Source organism: Chaetodon auriga, chromosome 2 (genome assembly GCF_051107435.1).
Source record: "Chaetodon auriga isolate fChaAug3 chromosome 2, fChaAug3.hap1, whole genome shotgun sequence".
NCBI classification, from domain to species: Eukaryota; Metazoa; Chordata; class Actinopteri; order Chaetodontiformes; family Chaetodontidae; genus Chaetodon; species Chaetodon auriga.
The window spans coordinates 14,271,781-14,285,927 of NC_135075.1; the positions used below are offsets into that span (position 1 = coordinate 14,271,781).

A 14,147-nucleotide genomic window follows, 5' to 3' on the forward strand; every position below is an offset into this window, starting at 1 on the left:
GAGGACAGCAGGATACATAAAAACACACTAACGGGTTTAAGCTGCAGGTACCCACATGTATTTGTCAAGAAACTGCAAAAGCTGCCAAGCTTATGTCAAGAGCGGGAATTAATGAGAGTAAAATATTTTAAAGGGAAAAATGATCCACTGTCAAAAGTTTACTGCGAAACGATCCCGACATGGCAGCTTGATTCCAGTCGGCGTCCTGCTCTGTTCATTAGTGCTGTTCAATGTTTGGAGAATGGATTTATTTACTCCAACAAAACATACTGGGCTCTTAGGACTCTCGTGGAACATTAAGTAATATGACTGGAGCAAAATACTGTTTTCTGAGTTTCAGTCCACATTTCTCTCTCTTACATGAATCCAGTTCAGCTGTGACAAAAAAAAAAGAAAAAAAAGAAAAAAAAAAAAGGCTACATCATCACTGGTGATGAGAACTTACAACGTGGAGTTATGATCATCTGAAGTGACCCTGTAGTGTCTCAGCAACATCATTAAATACTCAGAAGAGAAGAGAAATAAAGGGAAAAATTGGAAAAAGGAAAAGTGTTGTCAGTCTTTGTGTAAACTCTTGAGATGACCTCACTCAGTCTCTCTGTCACTGTGAAGTGCAATAGCGCCCTCTGTGACTCAAAATGATCCACAGACAGCAAGAAACTGTGATCGGTCCAATCTTTTTTTTTTTCTTTCTGAGGACATTTCTGTTTTAGTTTGTTCTAATGATGATTTGAAAGATTCATTTTCTATGGAAAGTAGCAAATTACACACAGGACCATGTTATGCTTGCTGCTTTTTCCAGCCTGCCTTCTCTGCCATCGGGCTGGTTTACCACAGTCTCTTCTCTTCTCTTCTCTTCTCTTCTCTTCTCTTCTCTTCTCTTCTCTTCTCTTCTCTTCTCTTCTCTGATTTAAAGCCTGATTATAACCCCAAATTGGCCCTGAAGACTTTTCCAAAATAGTGTCATTTGGCACACTATCTTGTCATGTGCAAGAGCGTGGGATTAAGATGTCTTGCCTCTTGTTTGAACCCTGGACCAGTTGGAACCCTCATGATTATATCAAACATTTCTTAACACGTTTTTTTTTTTACCTTGGAATTTGAATTAAGCAGAATACGACTAGTTTTGAGCTGGTTGAATAGAAATATGACGCAACTCTTTCAGTTGGGAGCATCTGTGTGCAGCCTCCCGTATGCTGACATGAGTTTAAGTGTGGTCATACAAGTAATTAGCAAAGACACTTCCATGCATGATTCACAGAAATACACTCTATTTTAGTAATGAGTCACAAATCTCCAAAGTTGTTTGTGCAAGCTGCATAAAAGAATAATAGATGATTTATTACTCACACAGTGCAGCCATCTCTTTGGGAAGGTCTGCCCCAAACCGGCCGAAGAGGTGGCTGCTGGCCAGGAGGTCGAAGGGGGAGTGGCTCCGCATGGAGTTGAAGGTGAACGGGTACATAGCTCGCGGGAAGCCGGTCATGTGATGCAGTTGGTGCTCCCTGTTGGTTGCCATTGTGAAAAGTGCTGTTGGTGGTTCAGGTGACTTCTCTCTGACTGGCTTTGTTGTTTCCTCTTCCTGCGTCGTCTTCGTCAGGGGCCTGCGGTGAGTCTGAGGAGGGCCGGTGCCATTCAGGCCCTCTCAGCTGCTGGCTCCTTCACCGTCAGGCTGCAGAGAGGTGAGAGGGATGCTGAGCAGGGAGGAGGAGTCGGAGAAAGACCAGGAGCCACGTGACCAAGACCTGACCAGGTCCAGGCTCTGTGAAAAAAGGAAGGAGGAGAAGGAGGAAGAGATTAGAAGCCTGGTTATGACCTAGAGAGCACAGTGGCTTCACAACTCACTTAAAGTCAAATCAGCCACAACAATTCACACAAAAATGCCAAAATAATACCCGAAATAACTCAAAAGGAAATAAAAGTAAAGACGGTGAAGACCAGAAGAAGAGAGGGTTGAAGGAGCCGTTGGCAGAGGGTGTACAACACTTTTCTCCTGCTTTCTGACTGTCTTCAAAGCAGTGCAATGATTTCTGGCCATGCCATATGATTTCAATCAGCACAACTGTATTATAAAGGGTCTCTCTGTTCCCTCTGCCAGCCTGACTGAGAGCAGCCAGCCACAACATGGGTACAATTAACCCTTTACAACAACAGTCACACACAACCTACTCACTCTCACTGCACCTCACACCATAAACCCTGTGCTGACGCTGACGCCGGAGCTGCAGCCGCTGAAGGTCTGCGATGATCACAGCGTCTCACCTTCTCTGTCTCTGAGGACCCACGTCGTGGCTCTGCGGCCCTGTCAATAAGCTAAATGAGGGCGGCCCTCCCCTCTTGTTTCTCTACGACTCTCTCATCCCCTTCAGTGATTTCATGAGTGGGTGGAGCTTAACTCTCTGTGGTGGAGCTGTGGTAAATACAGCCCGGCCAAAGAATGTCTTGTTGTTTTGGGCCTGCTTCGGCATGGGAATCAAACACCCGGGGTGGGTGAGACACAGAGTGAATTTACAAATGTCCATCATTGATCTACTACTGTGGATATGCAGAATCAGCAGAAATTCAGAATGAAAAAATATGTAAATAGTGAGAGGAAGTGTTCATAGTCTGTCTTTTAAAAAAGATATAACCCAGGTGCACAAGTACAGGTATACAGTACACTTACAGCATACATGTGTACACAGTCGGCTACACACAGAAGATCCTCTTAATTACAGGGTCTCCACAAGTCAACTGTTCCACATATGGAGGTAAAATGACTGGCCAGAGCAGAGCCGCTTCACAAGACACATGCAAACACACATGGTCACACACAAGCAATACTTCTTATTTTAGCAGGAACAAATTCACAAGCTTTCATCTTAAAGGGTCGACTCGCTCTCGTGGTCTTCTGGTATCAAGCCAAGCACGTTATGGTTTCATTTGTTCGGGAAATGACATATCTACTCCTGAGGACCGGATTCAGTGGAGAGAAATGCGCGTTTATTAATGTTACTTTACAAATCACATTAAAAGAATCAACAGCAACTGGTCCAGAAACAGTATCGCAGTTACTCTCTGGGACAGAGCAGAGGACCACAGAGACTATTTCTAACATGATTGTGTCTCTCAAAACATGAGCCAATACATCCAAAACTGTTTGAATGGCTTAATATGACTACAGCTAAATGAAAAACTGCTGTACATTATCAAAAAGCTCTAACCATGACAGCACGCTGCAGATTTCATCATTTCAGATCCAAACAAAATGTGTTTCTTCATTTATTTACTTTGTGTGTGTGTGTGTGTGTGTGTGTGTGTGTGTGTGTGAACTAACCCTTTCAGTAACTGTCAATTAAGACTAAAATTCACAATATATTTGGAGCAGTTTCTTGTTCATTTCTTCTTTTTAAGCCTGTTGTTGAGTGCTTCACCTTTTCTGGTATTCTAACCCTTGCAGATGAATTATGCACAGACAATAAAACTTTCTTTTTCTTTAGATATCAGGAAATTTTAGATTAGAAAAAAATATATTTAAAAATTTACATGTGTTGCCAGTTTATTAGGTACCTCTATGCTGAGACTAATGCAGTTTGATTTAGCAACCCTGCAGTAAAACTTAGCTGAAAACAGTATTAGAGAGCTGCTGCTGATTCAACTGTAGTTTGTGGTGCTGTTGAATTGCATTGCGTTATTCAGAGGGGTGTTTCTCATATTTAGTCTTTGCTCATTGATGTAAATGGAGCAGACAAACCATTAGACTAATCAGCCATCTGTGCTACTACTATTAGAGTAAAATTCTTTTACATCCTTTTGTTGTTACAGCAGTAACCCCCCCCCCCCAACACACATGCACATACAGGACGTATTACACATTCACACACGAAGCCACAGAGTCAGCGCAGTCAGTGTTGTTTTTAAAGTCATATTTCCCATATTGACATTTTTTCTGTAACTGCTTGGCTCCGCTGCGGTTTTTCTTCACTGCGAGGGCCAGTTAGGGAGAGTCCCTGCAACTATTTCCACAAAGAACTTTTGTGTTTGACCATCAAAGAATGTCAAACACCGGTTGGATGAAGTGTGTAGTAATCATGAAAGCGATTACATACGTGGTGTGGAATGGTCAATTTTTTGCAAAACATATGCATACACATGCCTGTCTAAAAGCAGAGCAGAAACACGCAAGCACGGACATGCAGGCTGCAGGAGTGAACGTACACAGATGTTCTGCGACTTTAATCATGTTCATGGGCAAATAATCAGTGGAAAACACACTGTGTTCGCACGTGCTGAAGCCCCATTGAAAGCTGCAATTGACCCTGAAGAATGAAGGAGTAAATATAGGATGGAGGATCCTTCCACAGATGCAGCGTTTGAGTCCTTCAAGTCGACTCTTTAACCAATCAAATTCAAAGACCAAAATCACTAGTATGAAAGCCAGATGTATAAAAGGACTGGGGTGAAGAAAAAATAAAGTGTTGAAAGCAGAAAAAAAAGATGGAAAAAGATAGAGGGAAACAGAGGAAAAGAAAGGGGAGCTCATAGGAGGGAGTTTCAAGCATCTGGCAGGCCATGTGTACGAAGCGAACAGAGTCCTCTTAATTAGAGCCATACTGAAAACTGGATTAATAAGAGAAAGAGCCGGCTGTGGTAAAGCAGCATGGGAGGAGGGAGAGGGCTGCAGAAAACATACATAAAAATAAAGAAACTGTTTTATTTCCACTAATAAACTATGAAATAATGTGCGCCCATGCCAAGGAATGGTTTCTTTCTCTCTAATGAGTGACACCCCCCGCCCCCTTCACTCTCCCTCCAAGGGGAATACACCTTGGGTAGGGCAACAAAAGCAGTGCTGTGTCTCCAGGCCTCTGGGCCTCAATGCTGCTTTTATGAGACCTGGCTGAGTCAGGTCAGACTGGGTCACCTGGTCCTGGTCCTGCTGACACACAGACGCACGCTAATACTCTAACACACACACACACACACACACACACACACACACACACAACACACAGCTGATGCTCCTTTTTCCCAGACTATGGGGATTAAAAACAGCTTTGGTGTAAAAACGATGGGGCTTTCCATCTCTCTGCCTTTTCCAGCAGGCCGCTACATACTGTCAACTTTGCTTGTTTTCGCATAGCTTCCATCAAACTACACTTACAGCGGCTACGTCATTGTGTTCAGCGTATTGTTGCAACAGTTGTAAACATCGCTCAGCTGTAAACAGTTGAAATGACAAAAACAATTTTTTGAATAACTTGTTTTAAGTGCTTATTAGGAGCATCATCTGGATCTGGTTATCATGGGTGTAAATGTGACTGAACTTTATGGTTTTTCCAACTCAAATCAGCTTGAGGTTACAGTGAAACTGCACTCACACACTCTCACACTCACAGAGGGTCATTACTGAGAGTCCGTCCACACTGAACTGCATGATTAATTTTGAAAATGTCATTTACATGTGACAACAACCCATGTCCAGACTAGCAGGAGGAGCCCACTTCACCAAATTTGCAACGTGCGAAGCTGCACATGATAATTTCCTTTTGCTCACTTTGACGAGTTTAACTAATCAAAACAAATTCCACACTTGAAACCCCAGCGTGAGCATGCCATAGCCCTGGAGGACGTGCAAGACGGTCATTTGTCAAAGGTGCCACCGTTTCTGTTCCGCATGTAAGCAGTTGTTGGAAAATTGCCCTGAGTTGTTTTCACAGAGATCTCTGCTCGTACTGAAAGGCATGAACAAAAGGAAAGTCTCTTCTTATTCATCCTAGTTTGGTCGGAATAAAAACAGAACTATCAGCAACATCAGGGACAGACACAACAGACAACTGAACATGCACAAAATAGTGATTCGATCGTAACTCAGAAATGCTACCTGTCGATCAGGCACTCTTGCCTCTACTGTGGTTGCAAAGTCATCCGACAAAATCAGCATACATACAAAACTTGTGATTGACTCCATCCACACAAAAAACCCAGGCATCATTTTTAGACGTTTCCTCTCTAGGAAAAGCTCTGTTGTTGGTTGATAAAAAGCAGTATACAAAGTGAACATAAGCCTCAAACGCAGCGAAAAAGTTGTAATTAAGCTGGCTTAGTGTCGTCACTAAGAGCTCAAATTAAACTCTGTATGACTGTGATGGGTTTGCTGTATAATTAATTTCCCAATCATTTCTTCTCCTTGGCAGACATTTCTCTAAAGTCCCTTTCGGGCACGACGCGATTTGAGCTGCTGGGCTCTGCAGTTTGTTGGCTAGCTTGCACCTTAAGTTCAACCTAGTTCAATGTGTTGTGTCTGAAAGCAGCGTGCTGGGGTGCACATTGGAAATAACTGCTTTCAGAGTGCAGTGAAGCTGTTGTCGTGTTGTGTCTGGAAGGGCCTTAACTCTGTCCTATGTATTTATGTACTGTACATAATGAAAAGCTTGCATAACATCATGGCAGTAAACAGCTTTGTTAGACATCCATCAATCTTTGGTGCCTTGAGAATTTTGTTTAGATTTTTGGTTGTTTTTTCCCCCACACGGTATAAAAAAATGTCTTGGTGTGGAGATGATGTGGTGCAGCATTTTTAGGAAATATATGACCGGAGAATTACAGTTAATCTTCAGTTTTATAGTATAATGAGTCCACTTTCAGGGCTGCAAAATGTGCGGTAACAGGAGCTCTGTGTGTCTTTCAGTGTCAGTTAGTGAATGAACAGCAGCCTCAGTTAGAGAGCAGAACATGGAGCTCGATTAATGAATATTGATAAAAAATACATAGAACTGGAACCCTTGACTCCCCTCAGTATCAAAGATCAATTAGTTGACCTGAATATTAAAGAATAATGAATCAAAAGTAACTCGTAAAATTACTTTTCAGGTACCCACCAAGCACAGAGAAATTGATCCAGACACACTTTCACTTGAGGTTTTTGACAAATGTTAAACCTCAATCAGGAGCAGAACTGGATAAAAACATGAACAAAGCTGCCTGTCAGCGTTTGACCGTGTGGACACAGTTTGTTCTCGTGTTACAGTTTCTCTCCTGGCCACTGTTTCACAATGTTGTATTGCCCATGTGCTCTTGAATGGTTCTGCACATCGATGTGCATCAGCCTGTTTTTTGCTTTGGACTGAGACAAAAGAGTTAAATATCCATTGCATCGAGGACTCTTTAAACACTCTGAGTCATCGCCTGGTTCAGAGTTGATCCCTCTTTATTTTTACTACCATTCAGTTTTACTCTGAACAGTCTCTTGGTCACACTCAACCTATTTTTTGTCTCAGTCATAAAATCCCCCATCGGTGCCACATAGACGTCTCGTCATTGCTGACATTTAGAAGTGAACTCGCCTTGTAACAGAAGAACTAGCATTGTATAGATGGGAGGAATTTGGATGAATTCACTAGGAGAGGGCTGACAGCAGGTTGGCTGCATGAGTAGCAGTTTTTTTTGGTTTGAGTTGATCCCTCTAGCTCTGCTACCGGGCCTCAGGTGCTCTTGAGTCCCACCTGTAATGTTATAAGCTGTGTTCTAAACTGAACCTCCAAACTGAGTCATTAAACACTGAGGTGTTTGCAAAGATTGCCAGTTCTTGATGTGAAGGCGTATTTCTGGTTCTGAGCCAGCAGGTTATCTCAAAGAGGACTGGGTTCCTCTCTCTGCCACATTACGCTGGTTTCTACCAGCAAACTGTGATTAGCATTAGTCTTTGCAGTATGAGCGTCATGGTGGCCTATAAAGGTCTAAGACTAGTACCACGTCATCCCAATCTCTCTCACTATCCGTATTTTTTTTTTTTTTTAATCTCTTTTTGCTATCTGCCATCAGGACTAAAGAAAAATGAGACAAAAAAAATCTCCCTCTTACCTACACACTTGGGACTTTGCACAGCCAACACTATGTTTTACGGCATCATGTGCACAATGTGGGATTTTCAACTTGTCTCAACTACAAAGGACACAAGCACATTGCCAGATCTTAGGATTTCAGTCACAAACTTTTATAGAGGAACATGGAAGAAATGAGCAACAACAAACAGTTCAAAAAGTAAATGTTAATATTTTCCATGAAATTGAAACGGTGTCAATTAAGTGACTCCAAAGTGTAACCAGAGGGCATAAATCCTCTGCTCCACATCCCATCATGATGTCCTTTATTTGTTTAATCATGTGAATGATTAGTCCTCAGTGCTAGCATATCAGATGGATGACACGATAACGTGTTCACCCCGGTGAGAGAGTGAACACTTCGGTCAAAGTCTGATAATGAACACACTTTGGTCTTGTGGACGGATTTGCGAACGGACCACATGAACACATGAGAAGCGCTCCTTCCCTCTGCTCTTTAACTTTCTGCTCTTTTCTTGTCAGTAAATAGAAAGTAAAAAAAAAAAAAAATGTTTTTTCTTCCCAACTATTTAGTCATCTTTCTGTTTCCAAACTTCCCGTGTGTGGGTTCAAACCAGAGCAATGTGAGTCAGCTGGAAAATAGGTGGGTATTCAATGGTGAAGAGAGAGACTTTCTCTCTTTGAGTTTGCTGCTTTCATTATCTTGTGAGGCTTTGCATATCTGCTTTTCTTTCTCTTTCTCTATTTGTCAGTGTAATATTAAACCAAGAGTCAATCTTTGTAGCCACTTTTGACTTTGAGTTTCTGGTTTTGTTCAGCTTGCGGATGTATCTATGGAGACATTAGTGTGTGATGGTGGGAAGGAAATCAAGAGGACAAGCTTGAATGCAATCTCTGCATTTGAAACCACAGAGTTTCTGTGTATAGAGTAAACAAAAAGTCAGAGTCCGACTGGATATGAAGGTTAAAAACTCCCCAAAAACAGCCAAATGCGAGGAAAAACATGACTTCAGCAGGGACAATTAGCAGTAAACCATAAAACCACAATCAAATCTAGCCTATTCTGAGAAAATGCAGCCGGGGATGAGCTGTTCCGAAAACACTGAGTAGAAAATGCACATACTGACACACAGAAACCATTACACAGGAGAATAAACATAGGCACCATCACCCACAAACAACATAATTAGATTTTCCAACAAATGACCGTACCATATTTTATGTCAAAATGGCATGTAAAAATGTCTTTTGAGGAATATTGCGGAGCCATAAACCATCACTGTCAGACAGCCATATTATAACCGCAAAATGTTTACGACTGTGGCAACGCATAATTTCATTTTATGCAAACCATTATCTCAGTAATGTACACACAGATGTAGCCATATATTAGTCCTCAAAACAACATGTGATGTCTGTTTTCCAAGTGTTATTATTCAGGAACATCTTTCAGAATGATTGCCAGACTGATTTTATTAAAATGATTTCCAGATATGATCTCTCTTAGTTTATAGAGGCTATAAAAACACTACGTTTGAAGTTTGAGGAGGACAAAGTTGGATGAGAAGATTGATTCCCTTCTCTTTATTGTAAAGTAAATATTAAACTATAGACAGCAGCTGCTGGGTAGCTTATATGGCTAACAGCTAGCGCAGCTCTGTCAGGACAAGGAAGTCACTGCGCCTGGCCAAGAAACAGTTCTGCACAAAACCCGACATTAAACTCATGTTTAAGCAAATGAGATGTGACGTATGAATCAGTGAGCTTCACTGGTGCCAGTAGGCGGATTTTGTTGGCTTTGGCAGGAGGCTAGCTGTTCCCCCCTTTCAGTCTTTATGCTAAGCTAGCTTCCAATTCAGGAGGTTATCCAAGCAAAGTGCGTGGTGTCAATCTTCTCGTCTAACCCTCAGCAAGAAGCCAATAAGGCTATTTCCAAACATGTTAAACTGATCCAGATTCACTTGGACTTCCAATTCAGTCCTCAATCCACAAAACATCAATTAAAATAGGTTTAGTTTAGTTTAGTGTAAAATTACAATGTATCTACCAAAGGAACATTTCCATCATAGACAATAGTTTATAGTACAGAAAAGTTTCTTGCAGTCTTCTATGATAGGAAACTGGTTTTGGACTGTTGTTTGGACAAAACAGTTCATAAACAAACAAACAACATTTTGGGCAGATTCATAAACAGTGAAAATAATTGTTACCTGCAGCCCTAGAGTGTGATCATGTTTGATCATTTTGATTAGTTGTTATCTTGTCAACTTTCCTTCCATACTTAAAAAATATCCACACAGCCTTTTAAGGACCAGTGTGTAGGATTTAGTGGACTCTCGTGGTGAAGGTGAACTGAACACCACTCCTTATGGGGCCCACTAAAAACCTGAAAAACATGAAAGGTGCTGTATGGAGACAGTGGTTTGTTCTGAGCTACAGTAGAAACATGGCCGTGCAACATGGCGGACTGTGTGGCAGAGGACCCGCTCCCTCTGCAGAGCTCATTCTAAGGTAACAAAACACAGTGATTCTTATTTTCAGGTAATTATACACTAATGAAAACATAGTTCTGAATATTAGATTCCATATCTGCCAAATGATCCCCCCTAAATCCTAAACACTGGTGCTTCACGTAAATAGCAGAGTTACAGCAAACATCGTCTCCACCCTCCAGAAGATGATCTGAAAGGCACCATCGTTCATTCTTTACTTGACTATAGCTTGACTCGTGTGGACAAATTTAAACTGTCCGACATACTTGGAATAACACAGTGTGAATTCTGTGTTAGCAGTGCTAATGGGGATGATGCTGATGATAGCAATGTTTCATAAAACACACAATGTTGTCATTATGTGGAGCCAGCCCTGTGGGCTGCTGAGGGTCTCCAGGTCAGAGCCAGGGTCAGCCCCTTGTCGCTCCAGGCTCAGCAGCCCGGCCATGGGTCAGGCCTAATTGAGCCATTTGGTAGGCAGCTTTTCATTTAGTATTAAAGTGAAAAGTGAGCCTAAAGACTGCCTGAAGCCCCCTCTGCCTATGTCTCACACACAGACACACAATCTGCGCTTTGCTGGAGGATTATAATTGTGTTTAAAGGGACTTGTAGCCTGTACCGAGCGGCCCGGGGCCACGATTAAACACACCGAGAAGCTCTTTAGACACATTGAGACATATTCAGCCTTGAGTTGTGAAAAAGTGCAGTGAAAGCAATAATGAATGTTACAAGTGACTTCCAAAATCTCTGAAGCCAATTGGGCATGTCAAGTCAAACCACAGCCAGGCTGAGGCTCTCAACAAAATCTTTCAAAATAACTCTGTGGACAATAAGCAACTCTGCAGAACAAGAAAACATTTGTATCTTCCCCTCTCAAAAACAAGTAGCAAACTCTCCCTTCTTTGTTTTTGAAGTTCCAAGTTTCCATTTATATGTAGCAACCATGAGAACAACCCTGTTCAAAATCAAACTCAGCTGACACGCACAGAGGATGGAGGGGTTTTTTTTTTTTTTTTCATATTGAGGAAATAACGAAGAAAGAAGTCAGTGAGACAGAGAGAAAGAGGCAGAGAAAGAGGGAGAGGAGCCAGACAGCCGCCTCAGCCTGAGGGGCTGCCATTCTTGAAAAGTGTAGAGAACAAAGATGAAGAGTGCATACATCCAACACACCCAAACGCATGCACACACGCATTTTTCTCAAAGTTTCTTCCCAAAATGATGAAAACAAAACAACAAAAAAAACCCCCAGGACTTAACCAAAAGCAGCTGCATCCACCCTAAACGTTAGATTTTAAAAGCTGAAAACATCTGACCTGGGATCAGAGTGACAGAGTTCACTCAGTAACCGAGACTCAGCCGACGTCCACCGATGGAGAAGAAGACCAAGCGATGAAAAGCATCGTAAAAATCAAACCCATTCGATCAGAAGAAGAAGAAGGAGGAGGAGGAGGACGAGGAGGAGGAGGAGTTATATTTAGTGGGTCTGTCACTGTCCTCCAGAATGTGATGTACTGTGTATTGTTTACACCCGGCTGTTTGTGCCCTGCTTATAGACTCGTCGTTCCTGAGGACGTGCTGATGAACATTCCTCCAGACATTAAGGAAAATTAATCTGGAGCAGATCTGTCAAGCATTTGCCAGAATAGCTCCCTGCATTGGAGTGCATAGCATAGAGTGGCAGAGTGATGCCGGTCAGCAGTATGGTGTGAGTGGACAGACGGCTCAGATCAGCTGGAAGAAGCACTTCACGGATGAATAGCATCTTAATCACAATCATCAATCAAGCAATACATCTGTATTTATATAGCGCATGTCTCACAGAGGATGCTATTTGAAGTGATTCACAGACTGTATAAAAAGGGCTTGTGTTTCAGTACAACGGGGTCACCAAGTTTATTCACACACACATGCATACTCACCCTCTATCTCACACACACACACACACACACACACACACAGACACAATGCAAAGCAGCAGCCGCGATCAGACACACAGCAGACTATCTTGTGATATCCGGGCAAACCTATTTCAGTGTTTCCATCCCACTTATGTAATTGTGTGGATGGAAACCTGTTTACATAACCTTCAGAGGGTTGAGTAAGTGAGTGTGTACATACTCAGGTAGACCAGACCTACTCAGCCATTTGTGATGTTGATGGAGCGATCAATCAAAGCTGACAGCCAGTCTGTTGGCCGAGAGCCTGCAGGCTAAAGCAGCCCCTTCGTCTGCGGCTGGAAAATGGCCTGAGATGGTTACTGAGCTCACCTGTAGCAAACTAGTGTGCAGTGTGTTGTATGGTCGCTTCTTCTTTTATTTATGCCAGTCTATAAAAAAACTGTAGGAATTCTAAAATCCATTTTTTGGTACGACACATCCTGCCTTCTTCTTCATTGTAGAGGATGATCGGGATCTTTGAGAAGCTGTGAATCAGAGTTTGTGAAGTCAGGAACAAACACAGAGATGTGCATCCATCACTGGGACGAACAAATGAGGACACGCACGCACACGCACGCACGCACACTCACTCACTCACTCACTCACGCGCAACAGATCTCCACAAGTGTCCATCTCCTCACACGGAGCAGCAGCAGAGCACATGCAAGTGCCGATCAGCTTTCATTCCCCTCCTTAGCTGTTTCTGTTGTTCTTTCTCCCTCTCTCGAAATCTCTGGTCTCAATTAAAGCTGTCCTCAGGAAACTCAATCTCTCCGCTCATGCTGTCCCAGAAACACACACACACACACACACACACACACACACACACGCAGAGAGAGAGAGAGAGAGAGAGAGAGAGAGAGAGAAAGGGAGGGAGACAAGAGAAACACACACACACACACGTCTCACTCATGCTCTGACATGTCCTCTGTCTGTCTTCTTTTCTCACTCGCCGCCAACAGAGCGAAGTTGTGAGGAAAAGAAGACCCGAAAGACGGGATTGGAAACCAAACTTACCAGACCTGGTAAGCTGTTCTCTGGGCACACAGTCTGGTGGTCAGTGAGGGCGAGTCAGTGGAGAAATGAGCTGGGAAGCAGCGTAGTAGTTGTGTTTGTCAGTCAGAAGTCCCTCTCGCAGCGACGGTAGAGCTCAGCCTGTTGCATTCCGCCTCCCTCTCCTTTTCCCGTCTCTCTCTCTCTCGCTCTCTGTCACTAACACACACCCTCTCTCCCCTTCTGTCTCTCTCTCTCTCTCTCTCCTCCTGAAATCATTGTGTACTTTGATTCACAAACCCTGCCTTTGTCACGTGATCCAACACTTCAAATATACAGCACATTTTTTACCAGCCACAGAATGCCCGAAGGAAGGGAAAACAGGGTCCAGAAAGCTTAGGTTTCAACTTGCTGCCCACCCCCTCTCTTTCCCTCTCTCTCTTTCTTTGTCTCATAGTCTCTTTCTCTCCTCACCTCCACTCCTTCTACGCCGCACTGTCAGTCAACACTCTTTTGTTGGATTTCAACTCCGTGAGTGTTTGTTTTGCATTTCTAAATTTGTTCCTCCTCTGCTCACCGTCCAAAGATAGGCCTACAGTAACACACGCAGGACAGCGTTGCATGCATGCGTGCGCACACTCGCACTAATGAAACAGTCGTTAAGTCACACACATCCACAAACACACATGCTGCAGAGGGCTGCACACCTTTGGGGATATCAGTATCAGCCTTTGGCTTTTGCTTCATGTTTACAATGCCTCGATTTTGGGGCCATGGCCAGCCAATGTGGGAGTCCAGGGGCCCGGGGCCAATCAAGGGCCACTCAGAGCTTTATTGTGACTACATATCCCTAATGGGAGAGAAATACACCCACTCAGCATCAATGTCCTTTTGACGCACAG

At 43.0% G+C, this 14,147-nt stretch overlaps 1 protein-coding gene across 2 annotated transcripts in view; it reads right to left on the reverse strand.

Moving 5' to 3' along the window:
• Positions 1-13,419, reverse strand: part of LOC143336444 (retinoic acid receptor gamma-A-like) — a 35,548-nt gene extending 22,129 nt beyond the window's left edge. The window contains exons 1-2 of one of the 2 annotated variants that reach the window (XM_076756640.1): positions 13,270-13,419; positions 1,351-1,762 (exon numbers count right to left, since the gene is read on the reverse strand). In XM_076756640.1, coding sequence (XP_076612755.1) covers positions 1,351-1,519 — 169 coding nt within the window. In that variant the 5' untranslated portion in view covers positions 1,520-1,762; positions 13,270-13,419. The remainder of the gene's footprint in view (positions 1-1,350; positions 1,763-13,269) is intronic. The other variant, XM_076756649.1, reaches the window with a different exon arrangement.
• Positions 13,420-14,147: the final 728 nt, after the last annotated feature.